The sequence below is a fragment of the Myiozetetes cayanensis genome, unplaced genomic scaffold (assembly GCF_022539395.1).
Source record: "Myiozetetes cayanensis isolate MyiCay16 unplaced genomic scaffold, myiCay2020 scf28, whole genome shotgun sequence".
Taxonomy (NCBI): domain Eukaryota; kingdom Metazoa; phylum Chordata; class Aves; order Passeriformes; family Tyrannidae; genus Myiozetetes; species Myiozetetes cayanensis.
Genome location: NW_026087499.1, coordinates 5,113,521 through 5,127,664, shown reverse-complemented (window position 1 = coordinate 5,127,664; position 14,144 = coordinate 5,113,521). Strand labels below are relative to the sequence as shown.

At 53.0% G+C, this 14,144-nt stretch overlaps 2 protein-coding genes across 4 annotated transcripts in view; both read right to left on the bottom strand.

Annotated features, from left to right (window-relative positions):
• TMEM51 (transmembrane protein 51) overlaps positions 1-14,144 on the bottom strand; it is a 317,126-nt gene that overhangs the window by 26,275 nt on the left and 276,707 nt on the right. The window lies entirely within an intron of this gene.
• Positions 1-14,144, bottom strand: part of KAZN (kazrin, periplakin interacting protein) — a 192,131-nt gene that overhangs the window by 8,331 nt on the left and 169,656 nt on the right. For all 3 annotated transcript variants that reach the window (XM_050322550.1, XM_050322548.1, XM_050322549.1), the window contains one exon: positions 4,387-4,578. In XM_050322550.1, coding sequence (XP_050178507.1) covers positions 4,387-4,522 — 136 coding nt within the window. In that variant the 5' untranslated portion in view covers positions 4,523-4,578. The remainder of the gene's footprint in view (positions 1-4,386; positions 4,579-14,144) is intronic.

The window sequence follows — 14,144 nt, the reverse complement described above, 5'->3', positions numbered from 1 at the left end:
ATGAGCCAAAACCCAGCCACTCCACAGCAGAGGCACAGCCTTGCCTGGGGCAGCAGCAGCACGGATGGAACCACCCAGTGATGCCACCACCAACAGTTGTTACCACTACGTGGCCCCAGTCTGGCCTCATACCTAACAACTTCCAGCTGTGAATTAGCTCCTGCATCCCAAAACCAGGCACTTCCCCTCAGGATAGGGGCTGTTGTAATTACCACCCCTCCCCTTTGAAATTCCTAATATCAAATTAAGGGAAAATAAATTGTTGAATATCCTGAGTGGTAAGAGACCCACACGGATCACTGAAGTCCAACTCCTGGCCCTGTCAGCTGGTGGTGCCCACCCCATCCAGATGAGCTTTGGGAGGACAAAATAATTAATTTTATTACCTTGATAACACGATATTAGACGAAAAACATAGAAACATCATCTCTGCCCAGCTTCACATTCCCAGAATGAGGCAGCAGAGCCCAAACACACATCAGGGCAGCAGATGCAGCCCACCTCTGACACTCCAAAGAGCAGCTTCCCAAGACTCCCGTTCACTTCCAAGCCCTTCTCTGGCCCCACACAATGTGAATTTTCATGCTAGGAACAGAATCAGAGCTTCCTTTGCCGCTTACTGAATCATACCCTGAATTTTCCAAGGCAGGAAAGGGCATCCTCGGGGAGCACCGCTCAAACCTCAGCGATGCCCCGCGCAACAGCAACGCGTAAACCCATCCTGTCCCATTAACATTTACTTAATTTCTCCTGTTTCTCCCTCCCAACCATGAAATTCGATATTGTCACCATGACTAACCCATAAAATCGGTCAGCCCTGTGCAGGGATCTCAGAGCTGTTCCTTGCTTTGTAATTAAATCGGCGCGTTCGCTCCCCGGGCGCAGCCGTCACATCAGGAAGATCTTGACGTTGAAGACGTCAATGTTATGTGGTGTCAGGCAGAGCCAGCACTCACTGCTGGGGGTGCAGAGGCGTGGAGCAGGCAGGAAATTGGAGTCCAAAGTCAAATTTCAGGAAGAAGTTAGCAGAGGCATTTCACCTTGGGGGAATTTACCTGGAAACACCCTGCTACGAGGCCAAGGGCTTTCCAAACCTGACCCCAATGGCCAACAAGGTGATCGATGACCTCTGAAAATTTAAGCTAGGTCCTCAAAGGTGAACAACAGGTTTTCTTTCAGAGCTCCATGTCCTTATGATGGAAAGGGCTTCCCTGGTTGGGTCCATGGCTGGAACATCCATCTGTCAGAACATCCATTCACTGGGACACCTGTCTTCCAGGTCACCCATCTTCTGGGATACCCATCCACCTATCTTCTGTGCTACCCATTTCTCTGCTATCCACCCCGTCACTGCAGACATCTGAGGGTGCTGTGAGTTTCTCCAGGAGGTTCTTCCCAACCCAAACACCACCCCTGGGAAGGTCACAGCTCCAAGCTGCGGGTTTGGGTGGGAGGAGACCAGGCTACAACCCATTTGTGGAGCAGACATGAAGCTGGTTCACACCTTCCTGAGCAGCAGGGAAAGGCAGCCCGAGGTTTCCACCTTGGCACTCAGAAAGGAAACAGAAACCAGGTTTGCTCTCCACATGATAATCCTGCAGGCGAGGTCCAGCATATGGGATGAACCTTCCTAGAAATGGGGTTTCTGCCATTAGCCCACATGCTCCTGGATGTCACCTGGCCAAGAGGCTCCTCTTGGAGCCCCCCAGGCGCTCGGGCCCCGTCCCTGCCCACAGCAGGACCAGCAGTAATAAAGCTGTCTGCAGCTTTTTTCCCCCGAGGATTCCCACATCAGAAATCCAGACCGCATCCATGCCTTTCCAGCCAGGGCTGGGGAAATAATAATAACTGCATTGATGCTGGAAGCACAATCCAGAGTCCCAGTCCTGGCAAAGGCAGAGAGGGAGATAGGATGTGGCACTATGGAATTTTAATTGGACGTTAACTGATTTTTAAAAAAAGTGCAAGGGCTGGAATTAGCCCAGGAAAAAGTGGAATAATGATGGATACAGTACACGCTGCCAGGGATGCAGAAACTGGTCGAGTTAATCCTGCAGAGCATCCTGTGCTGGGCCAGATCTCTGCTGCCTCCCTCCGCAGCACGGGCTTGTTAGCACGGCACAGGGAAGATGCTGCACGGGCTGATCAGCTCTATCCCCGTGCCAAATGCTGTTGGAAAGGGCTGGGAATGCACCTCCAACGGGGGGCCCTCCACCCAGACCATCACAAACCAAAACCCTGTGAGGCCACGCAAAATAAACGCTCTTAGAAGGTGCTGCAGCCCCCGCTGGCAAACCCCACTGGCAAACCCTCCCTGCTTCCCTCCGCAGCACGGCCCGGAGAGCCAAGATCCATCTGAACCAGCTGCACTGCACTTCCAGGCTCCGAGCCAGCGACGATGACAGCTTTCCATATAATTTATCTGCTAATGACATTCCACAGGACCCAGTGTGGATCGTGGGATGCTGCAGGCACAGGGATGGTGTGGCCGGTGCTGATGGGCACGGGGCAGTGCAGGGATGCAGGGAGGCAGGAATGCAGGCTGTGAGGAGGAAGCTGCTCCTGGGAGGTGCTTTCTGCCTGCAGAACATGACTGCCACAGACCCCTGAATTACAGGACAGCACGGCCAAGTTTCCCTGTGCTCCTGGCTCTGCGTTATCCCACAGTTCCTTAACACAGAGCCACCCCTTCCCCAGTGTGTCCATCAGCAGATGCATTTCTCCTGGCAGAACCAGTCACCAGTTTTTCCTCCCCTTCTGGCTACGTTTCTCTACGGACAATTTTTCATGGAAAGGAAAAAAGGACTTTTTTTTCCCCTCCAGCTGCTGATCCCGTTTTCACTTTATCCGTCTCGGTCACTGTGCCAAGCCTGCTCTGCTGCCCAGCGCCTCCAGCCCAGATCCAGCCCAGCCAGCTTTTCCAAATGACTCAAAAGCTTCCCAATATTGCAGAGGAGGGAAGAAGCATCGACTGAAAAAGGTTTCCCCTTATGTGCCTTTCCAAGTGCCAGCTGACATTCCCTCTCCCTAGCCACCACACCTGTGGAGAAGTCCTGGAAAACCAACCCCAGGGGCTCCAACAGTGGCAAAGAAAAGCCCAATAAAAACCCCAACATTGTATTATTTAAATATTTAAATAATTATTTAAATAATCACGATTTCCAAGCCAAATTAACTTTTTTCTCCTCCACAGAAGCTTGTGTGACCTCACCGCAGCTTCTTAGGTGACTTCTTGCTCTTATTTCTTTTTGCACATGTATAACAATAGCTCTGCTTTTCTGCATTTTGCATTAATCAGCAGTTCCCCTTCCACACACACAGAGCAAATATTCCCTAATTAAGGTTTTTCTCCTCCAATTACAGTTCTATAAACCCAGAGCATTTCCTGCTGCCGGAGGCTGCACCGGTGGCATCGGGGGAGGCGGGATTTTGAAGGTATTTTGGCTGCTACTGATACATGGGGGATGCTTTTGTAAATCAGACAGCGATCATATAAAATTTTCTGAACTCCCTTCCCCAAACACTGACTCAGCCCAATTCCCTGCTCCTCTGAGCATCTCAGCATCCCGGACAGGGGGAGATGTGGTGGCCCCCTGAGCTCCCCACGTGCTGCTCAGCCTCCGAGCCTGAAAACTTCTGACAGCTTCTCCTCATAATCCGCAAACATGAGCTGACAAGTGCAAGTTATACTCGGTATGCTGGGGATTTGAGATGATATTTAGAGCCGTGGCGCTGCCAGGGTTTGACGTGTGAGAGCTTTCCCCGCTCAGGATCATCCCCCGGCTCCAGCTAACAAACCATCCTGCACAGATTTATTGTCAGCCCGTTTTTTGGGGTGGAAAAGCTGCAGTGTTGCGTTTTGCCCTGCACAGCCCAGTCCCAGGGCTTGCTGTGCTGGTGAGGGAGGGAGAGCATGGCCCTGACCGCCACAAAAACACCCAAACCAGGCATGGAGGAAGGAGGAGACCCTGCACATCACATGGAGGGAACTCCAAGAGGGGTAAGGAAAACTGCAGTCACCAGGAAACTCGCTGCTTCCCTCCTAACAAGTCTGAGGGGCTCAAATCCAACCCACCCCCACCTCCAGCTGCATTTCAGCTGCTGCCTTGGCTCTACTCTACAGCTGTGGAGGAATTCCTTTGCAATGCAGCAAACAGCCCCCACACCCCATTTCCCAGCCCATCACTGCACCCCTCTTGGGGAGGGGAAGGGGCAGCAGATCAGGGGGGTCCCAGTGAGACCAAACCCCCCACCACCTGCACATGGTGAGGGCACTCTGCACAGCCCAAATGAAAAGGATGGCTTTCCCCTCCCTCACGAATCAACTCTTTGAAAGTTTCAGGCGCTGGGGAGAGGCGCAGGAGAAGAAGGAGGCGCGAGCCTTACCCTGCAGAGCCTCCTTGGCACGGGCCAGCTCCTGCTCCTTCTGTGCCAGCTGCACCTTCAGCTCGGTGGCCGAGAGCACCTCCGGGGACTTGCTGCCGTGCGTCTCCTCCAGGTCCTTGGTCAGCATTTCCTTCATTTGCCGGAGCAGGTGGACCTCCTCCTGCAGCTGGGCCACCTCCTCCCGCAGCAGCGCTGGAGGAAGAGGAGACACAATGCGAGGAAGTGAGTGACGGCTCCCGGCACGGCCCCGCGCCCCCGCTGGAAACTCCAAGCCCAGGGAAACGCTGCTGGGGTGACCCCTGGACTGCCTCCCGCCGGCAAAAACCGCTCTGCACAAAGCCCAAACCCTGCCTTGTTCTGGGAACAGAGAAAGGAGGGTGAGGGATGACACGGGGAAGGCGCTGGGAGAGGGAAGTCTCCACTGGGTGCTGCTTTTGCGTTAAAAAATTAAAAATAAATGTTAATATAAGAATAATAAACAAAGGGGTGCTTTCCCACACAAGCCACTCACTGACAGGGTGCTCACATGGCTGGGATCCAACAGAGCCTCCCGAGCTCCAGTAAGTCCCACACACCTCAGGTCTGCCTCCAGCCACCCACGTGCTCAGAGCACACTCCACAAAATCCAACAAACCCACTGTGAGACAGGAAAAGGAAAGATGACACTTCCACCTGCAGACCTGAACCCTGAATTTTGCAGATTTATGCCCAGTGATTGCTCACTCCTCCGAGCAGTTGCAGTGTAGACCCCAGCCTGGATCCCCTCCACAACAGGCACTGGGGGAAAGCTCCAGACACCTCTTTTCCTACAGTCACATCCACTGTTTAATGTAATAATAATACTAATAATAATGCCATTTCTACATTGCACCCATTGCCCTCATCCTGCATAACACTTTGGGGCTGTGTGTGCACCACTGCAATTCTCCAGCTGAGTTTGGTTTGCTTTCCTTCCCCTTTAAAAACAGGCAGAGAAAAGCCCTTACTCATCCCAAAGTAGCTTTTTGATTTCACAGAATCATGGAAAGGTTGGGTTTGGAAGGGACTTTAAAAACCTTTAAGACAATCATGTCCAACCCTCCTGCCATGGGCAGGGACACCTTCTACCAGATCAGGTTGCACCAAGCGCCATCCAACCTGGCCTTGAACACTTCCAGGGATGGGACATCCACATTCTCTCAGGTCTGCATCGCGCCCACACAGTCCACAGTTACCAGAAAAATTAAATAAAAATTAAAACCAACCCCCCCTCTCCAAGCTACCCCAACTGGATCCTCTCCCCAGCATCCCTGTGTAGCAGCCAGCCCGGGGGACACCAACTGGGCACGGAATATCGGGGTTTTTCCCCCTGTTTTTGCTCGGGTCCCTCCACACGTGCGCTGCCCGCTTCCTTTCCGGCACCGAGGCCGGGAGGTGACGCCGGAGGCAGGACAGGGAGAGGCGGCTCCTCCCCGGCAGCTGCGCCAGGAAGGCATAAAATCTGGTTCACATACTTGAAATGCTTCCCGAATGAAAACTGGCAAGGCCCCATTCTGTAAATTATTCAGCAATAAAGTCACTAACGAGGAACAGTCGAGCCCCGGGCCGGGGGGTTTGGTGCAGCCCAAAGTGCTTTCTTGAAATCCGTGCAAAACAGCAAGAACAAGAGGCAGCCGAGGCCAACAGGATCTTTCCCAGGGATGGTAGAAATGTCCCCTTCAGCTTCTGGGAACCCAGAGAGGATGTGAAGGGCTTGTAAACTGTGTAAAGCACACCCCATGCCTTCCCCGGCCACAGAAAGTCCCACAAAACATCCCTGGCTGCAACAGATTGCTCATTTTTTTTCCCCACTGGTAACTCATTTTCACCTTTCCTTACATGTCACTTCTCCCAGGAGACACAGAGGGGTATTCCCAGGAAAAAATCAGCCAGCAGAGGAGGATGGGGCAGGGCAGCTTGCACCAATCCCAAGGAATTCCTGGAAACTGCAGCATTTTGGTGGGAAACAAGAAAATCCCCACATGGCAGGGACCCCTCTGGGGAAGGAAGAGCGGAAACAAGACCAAGTCCAGGGGGGAATTCTGCAGCAGAGAATCCCAGAGGGGTCCTTGGGTCCCAGAACTCCTTGCTATAACACACTCTACAGTGCAGTCCTCCAAAACTGCACCATTCCTCTCTAGTCCCAGTTAGAAAACAGTGAAGAAACTCCAAAGCATCCATCCTCTAAAGCAGGCAACAAGGGAATTTCATCCCCAACTTAGTGCTCAGCTCCCAGTCCCAGTAGAAACTGCTGAAGGATTAAAATCCAAGATCTATGGGAAGCTGTAGATGCAATCTGGAGAGGAGCATGAGGCACCACACTCCCCATGCCACCAGCCAAAGTCTAGGGAGAACTTGAATTATTGAACCTGGGATCACCCATATATTCAAAATTCCTACTTTTTTATAGATATACATATACATATGATATACAGATATACATATGTGTATAAAAATGGGTTATGCTTTGCAATATATAGTTATATTTGCTATCTATCTATATTATTATATATATGGCAAAGCCAAATCAGTTCTGAATATATATATATCTATCTTTCGATATATATAAAATTGGAAATACAACCCATGCAGCCAAGGTTTGAAAGGAAAGTTCCTCTTTCTAACTCCCTCCCGGGGCTGCTACCAATGTCATAGAATCTCAGAATGGTTTGGGTTGCAAGGGACCTTAAAGCTCATCCAGTTCCACCCCCTGTCATGGGCAGGGACACCTTCCACTAGCCCAGGTTGCTCCAAGCCCTGTCCAACATGGCCTTGGACACTTGCAGGGATGGGGCAGCCACAACTTCCCTGTGCCAGGGCCTCCCCACCATCTCAGGGAGGAATTTCTTCCCAATATCCCGTCTAACCCTTCCCTCTCTCAGTGCAAAGCCATTCCCCCTCGTCCTGTCACTCCATGTCCTTGTCAGAAGTCTCTCTCCAGCTTTCTGCACTTTTGCAAGAGGGGGTCCCCAAGCTGGGGAGCTACTTAACAACCAGAGATGCTCTTTAAAATACAAACTCAACTCATCTCTAGGTCTTGAATCCTTATTTTCTTCTAATAATGTTCTTTATGACCTTTCTGTTTCCTATCCCAGGACAGAGGTGTATCTAGAGGTATATTTATCCTGCTGCCGCCCTGGATAAAATCACCCCCCCGACTCGTGCCCAGCAAAGCAAAAACCATCTCCCTGGCAAACTCACAAAAGCGGCACAAAATGCAGCTTTCACCTGAGACAGTAATTCAGCAACAGGAGCCTTGTCATTTGCACTGCATCCATCTCTAACACGTCCCCTCCGTGTACAGCAATCGTGTCAGCTGAGTTACACGGAGAAAAAAAAGCTTTTAAATGGATGTCTTTAAAGTGATGCCTGTTCCGAGGCCAGTAAAAAGCTTTGCCGCTGCACAGAGAGTGGATCTGCTGCCCAGAGGAGGCCAAGATGGGATCTGCAGGAGCAGGAGCGGAAACTTCAGGCCCAAATGCTGTCTGGAGGTGTTCACCACAACTACAAAAACTCCAAAAAATCTGATTTGCGTTGTCTGTTAACACCGATCAGTGGTTGAAGCAGAATCCAGCAGTGTCATGGAAGTTTAATGCTATCAACTGAAATATAATTAACAGCCAATTATTTCGGCAGGAATGGTAGTTTTCATCAATTAGTCTGGGAAACGTTTAAATTACATTAATTTCATTGCTGCCTGCTTGCAGCAGATTCGGAAGGGGTTGGAACGACTGATGGGGCTTGTCCAGGTGAGGCAATGCCTCCTTCTCCCCTGGGTGGTCAGGAAGTACAGAAGGCACCCAATCCCCCCCCCAGAAAAGGTTAAGAAGAGAAGGGGATAAGCACAAGGGCTGGAAATGTGTCCATCCCCACTTCAGTGCAGTCCTGCTGCTGTGCAACCCCTGTAACATCTCCTGCAGCACTGAGGTGCCCTACGACTTCAGAGAGAGCTGTTGGCCACCAGTGCTCCCTTCTGGAGGGGCACCAGGGCGCTCAGCAGAGCTTCTCGGGCTAAAAACGTGCATTTTGGCTCCACGCATCTGTCTTTCACTTTTAAAGAAGCTTTAAATACCACCCCCTGCTGCTGCCGCGATGCTGCAAGAGAGCGAGCTGTCACACCTGGACACGGGTACAGACACTCCTTAGCAATTTTGGGTTAAAGCTTCCACCCAGTGAGAGCAAATCCTTGCAAACACCATTTCGGAGCACTTCCTGAAGACACCAGCTCGGCCTTGGTGCTTCCACGTGGTCACAGCTCGGGGACAAGACCCCCATACACGAGCCTGGACCACAAACCATCAACTGGTGCTCGCACCGATGGGACAGAACACACAGAGACCACCTGCTTGCCGAGTCACCCCCGGTTTCCTGGCACTCCCCACCTCCAAAAATAATGATTATTTCCACCACACAGACTCCTTCTCTCTCATCTGCCCTGGCCACATGCTGGTGGGATGTAACAAAACCTGATATAAACCCCTATGCCGGTAGGAGGGGTGTGGGGGGTGGGAGGGAACAGCGGGGTTTGGGGGGCACAGGGGTTCGGGGCCAGGCTGGGGGTTGTGAAAGGCTTCCAGAAGCACACACCATACAGAACCACCGGCTGGTGGGCTAAGACCCCCGCAGCAGCCGGGGAACCCTCCGCCAGCTCCCGGCTCGCTCCAACTTCTCCGCCCCACAAAATGGACAACGGGGCACCGGGACCCGCCCCCACCCCGACCCTCCCCACGGCCACGGGGGCACGAAACCCCTCGGCCCTGCCCCTCGCTCGCCATGGGGACAGCACGGCCATCCCCCCCACGCCACCTCCCCGCGGCCCCCGGGCAGCTCCCGGGCGTTGTTTTTGTTTCTCCCAGGAGGAAGCGAGCTCCGAGCACAAAAGCGAGCGAGGAGGGGGGGGAAGCCGTGCACGCCGGGCTGCGTCCTCCCCCACCCATCCCGGGGACCCCCGCCGGGGGACCCCGTTATTACCTGCGTGGGCTGAGCAGGGGCACGGCACCCTGCCCCGAGCATCGTCTGCCGGCCGCCCCTCGCCGCCCGCGGGGACAATGGGCCGGGCGCGGAGCGGAGCCCTGCTCGCAGCGGCAGCTCGCCGGCTTGTTCTCCTCCTGCTCCGACTTCATGGCGGGGCTCCCCGGGCTCGGGGGTCCCCCGGGACGGGGGTCCCCGCGTGGGGGTGGGTGCTCGGCGGCAGCGGAAGCGCAGCCGGGCGCTACCTGCGCCGGGAATGTGCCCCTTCGCCGGCCGCTCTCGCAGGGCTTGATGGATGTCACGGCACGGAGGGAGTGGCTTTGCCCCCGCACGGCCCAAGGTGTGCGGGACGGGGCCCCGCAGCAGCAGCAGCCGCCGCCGAGGGCTCTCCGGGAGCCCCGCGCGGCGCAGGAACCCGGCGGCGGAAATGATTCCCGGCTGGAATCATCATCCATCGCTCCCGCCGCTGCCACCCACCGAGCGGAGCGCCCGCCGCGTCCCAGCGGCACCATCGCCACCGCTGGGTCGCGATACTCGGCCAGCGCCGGCAGCGCGATGGGAGGGGGGGGAAACTGAGGCAGGAGTGGGGGGGAACACTCCCCAGTACCAACGCACAGCCCGGGCCGGCTCGTCCTTGCAAGGCAAATACAGGCAGTGCTCTTGCTCAGAATGCAGTTGTTATTAATGTTATTTTATCCAGATGGGATGGGAGACACAGAAAATCCCGTCGATAAAGCAGTGACCGCCTGCTTTTTCTAATAAAAATACACCACAACAGCCAAACTCTGTGAAACGCAGCAGACTCGTGTGGCTTTGTCAGAGAATCACTACGGTTGGAAAAGACTTTCAAGATCGAGTCCAATACCACCGAATACCACCATGCCAACTAAACCATATCCCAAAGTGCCACGTCCCCTCGCTTTCTGAATACTTCCCGTGATGTGACTCCATCACTTCCCTGGGGAGACTCTTCCAGTGCTTAACCACTCTTTTAAGTGAAGAAATTTTTCCTAATGTAAGTATTTTTGCTCTCTGCAGTCCATGATGCACTGTTACCTGTCTTCACCCTGCTGCCTGGGCTGCCTGTTTCCAAGCCCTCCGCATCAGACCCACTTTTTAAAAGTTATTCACACCAAAGATATTAAGAACTGGGCAGAAGCACTTTGGGTTTATGAATTTGTGCCTGTCTCTGCTGTTATTCTCTCTAGATGAACACTGCCCAGACAACCAGTGGCCCAGGGATGCTTTACAGGCAGGCCCAGCACGCTGGTGGCATACACCTCTCTCTCAGCCCAGGAGGGTAACACTTGCACAAAGATCAGAAAACACAATCCAAGACAAAAAAATATCAGCAATATTCCTTTTTACAACAGCACATGGCATGCAAAGCCTCTGCCAGCCACCCTGAACGCAGCTCCCCCGCCCTACAGCAGCAGCATCTCAGGCATGGGGAAACTGAGGCACGCCCCACGTCCATGGGCTTTGACGATTTTGGGAGGTGGGTGACACTATAGCCACGGGAGGAGTGAGCTGCCCCAGCTGGGAAGGAATGCAGCCTCAGCCACCTCGTACACCCAGGTCAATAAACCAGGTCGTCACCCACACTGTGACCTTCTGGGCCCCACGCTGTGCTGCCGGGCATTGCCCCCTCCCTATCCTGCTGCTTCCTCACCAGCAGCTTTGGAAGGGGAAGGGAGTTGTGCAACAAGCCCTGGTTCTCACCGCAGCGGGCTGGCAGTGCCAAGCAGGCCCGGGGCACGGGACGGCACTGCCCGCAGCACCACTGCCAGCTGTGCGGTGCCCCCATCGCCCCAGCCCCTGCCGTCACCTACCTCGGCTCCTGGAACCCCGGGAAAGCTCTGCGTCACCTCCCATCGCTCCCTGCTTGCACAACTCCGCTCCCCGGGGATCAAGTCGGAGCGAGCCCATTGCCGACTCAGCTCGGGATGCAGCGGGAACGCTGCCACGGCCGGAGCCGCCCCACGGGAGCGAGGAATCACCGCCGGCTTTGGGAGCACCTGCGGGTTTGATCCTGCTCTGCACGCAATCCCAGCGCAAAGGCACCCGCGTGTGACCTGCCCCGGCACGGGAAGGTGCTGAGTCGCAATGCCCCGAACCAAAAGCAGAGGGAGGAGGCTCTCCACGTCACGGGCATTGCACAAGCACCAAGCTCCCCAGGAGCAGCTCCTCGGAGCCTCCTCCCTGGCACAGGAGCCCGGTGAGTGAGTGGGAAAGCCGGGCTGGGCTCTAGTCCTGACTTCTGCTGACTAATGGTGGCCCAGCAGCGTTATCCACACCCACTGCACCCGTCCTGCAGGCAGACAGTGCAGCACTGCTGCTCTTTGACCCACCAATGCCACCTGCAGGGATTCCCCTGCCCCTTCCCATGTGACTAACAATCCCTTTGGAAGGCACACAGAAAAAGGGTGCTGGTTAAGTAAAAGATGGCACATGCCTCAGGCCAAACCCGTATCACGTGTCCCACCTCCAGCTTCCCGGGCCTGGAGGTCCCACCAGGGTTATGTCTCTGAAGCAAGTCAGCTACAGGTGGTCACAGCCAAAAAATGCTCCAACTCCTTCAAGATCAGGCTGAAAATCCCAACCATCACCCCCAAAGGCTGGGCCCACCAGAGACTGGTAACAGAGAGTCAAGTTGGGGTCAAAAAGTTGCCAAGGCCTGGCACAGGCTGCCCAGGGCAATGGTGGAATCACTGTCCCTGGAGGGATTTAACAGACCTGTAGATGTGACACTTGGGGACATGGTTTAGTGGTGGCCTTGGCAGTGCTGGGGGAATGGTTGGACTCGATGAGCTTAAGAGGGCTTTTCCAACCTGAATGATTCTGTGACTCCATGGAAAATCACTTCAGCATCGAGACTCCAAAGGGAACCGTTCTCTCTGCAACACATAAAGAGTAGTTGGTGGCTGACTAAATGCAGCTTGAGCATATGGATGAGCTGTACATCACTGCCCTGGAGGCACCAACACCTGCAGCGAGAGGTGAATAACCTCAGCCCTGCCAGAAGAATCTCTGCAGAAGGTCAGGGATGCATCCGTGTACCTTCGGATTGGAGCTGGTCCTTGCAGAGCCACATCTGACCTGGAGAACAAGCTGTCCATAAAACCCACCAAAAACATAAAAATCTGGAGACCTCACATGAAGGCTGCAAAAAATGCCACCTAATTCCAGGAAAACTTACTAACACCTCTCCCCCACGTCCATGGAAACCCCCTTTTCCATCCCCGTCTCTCACAAAACAAAGACAACGGAGCGAGGAGATGTTTCGAAACAGAGCTGATTTCTTTTTTCCCCCTGCTTTTTCCTCTCAAGGAAAACTCCTCTCGAAAAATGACAGATTTTTATCAAACATTTCACTCATGACAAATTGGCATTGTCACCGAGGAGAGCGCTCGGCTGGGAATTTCGGAGGCGCTTCGGGAACCTCCATCTGCTTTTGCCGAGTTAAAATCCGACGGTGGCGAGGTTGGAGAACGTAACGTGTGAGGCAAGGATTAATTAACATCGATCTGGCTCCAAAACCAGAGGCGGTGAGAGTAATTTTCATTCAGGAACTTGGCACCGTTTAGCACCTCCTCCTCCTCCAGCGCTGCCGGAGTATTTTAAGCTCCTGAAAAATCGCACGTGCATTGCCCAGAGTTTTTGTAGTGATTAATTAAAACCTCAACAGAGAGAAAAAAAATGCCAAATTTTTTATTATGTCCCTACCCAGGCCATACCCAGCAACTTTCCCCTTCTTTAAAATAGCACTGGAGAAGCTGTTTACTATGTAAAGAGTCAAAAAAAAAAAAAAGGGCAAACATCACCACGCTGGTTCCAATCTCACTTGGTACAACTTCCTGAGCTCATCACAGTTATTTCTATTGTGCTTTTAATTTTATCATGACAATTATAGTTATCATCACAGACATTTTATGCCTAACTTCTGGGTTCTGTACAATGTCTTCATTCAAATGCTAAAAGGCTGTAATGAGACTGAGATAATGGCCCACAAATATAAATGATACAGATCAAAATAGAGGGAATTTGGTTAAAAAGGAAAACAAATAGAAATTATCCACCCTAATTAGCATTCAAAGACAGTTACTGGGGGCGGGGAAATGATGTTTTATGGAGAGGGTTGTTCCACCTGGCACCTGAACGCCAACAGAACCTGCTGTGCTACTGTCACATCTGGATCCAGTGGCAAATGTCACTGAGCCTTTCCCACCCTTCCCAGCTTTGTCAGCACTAACAAGGTGAGGGATGGCACCGCCAGCAGGACGTTTGTGGCCGTGGAGGGGACAGGGTGGGCATCGATCAGCAAAACGTGAGTTCTCCGAGAGCTCTGAACCGCTGAACCCCCCCCAGAATCAATATTTTCCTTTTTAAACCAACGCTGGGGGGAAAAGCACATCTCATATGGATTCAGTGTTATTCTGGGTTTTACATTATTCATTGAACCTCATCCCATGTCATGCTGCAGTGAATATATTACCATATATGATGACAAAAAATTACACGGCTCCTGCAAACACACGATAAAGCACCAGGCCGGGCTGCTAAAGGAGCTGCTCGCTCTGCAAGTCGCTCATTAGCAACCTGTAATTAAGTTGCTATACATCGAGGTTGTGCCTGTGCCACCAGCCACTTCACGGGGAGAGAGGAGAAAAATAATAACAGTAATAATTATAAAGCAAAACAATAATAAATCAGGCAGCAGCACACCCCAGAGCTGCGTGGTGGGTCTCAAACTTCGGGAAATGTTTTCC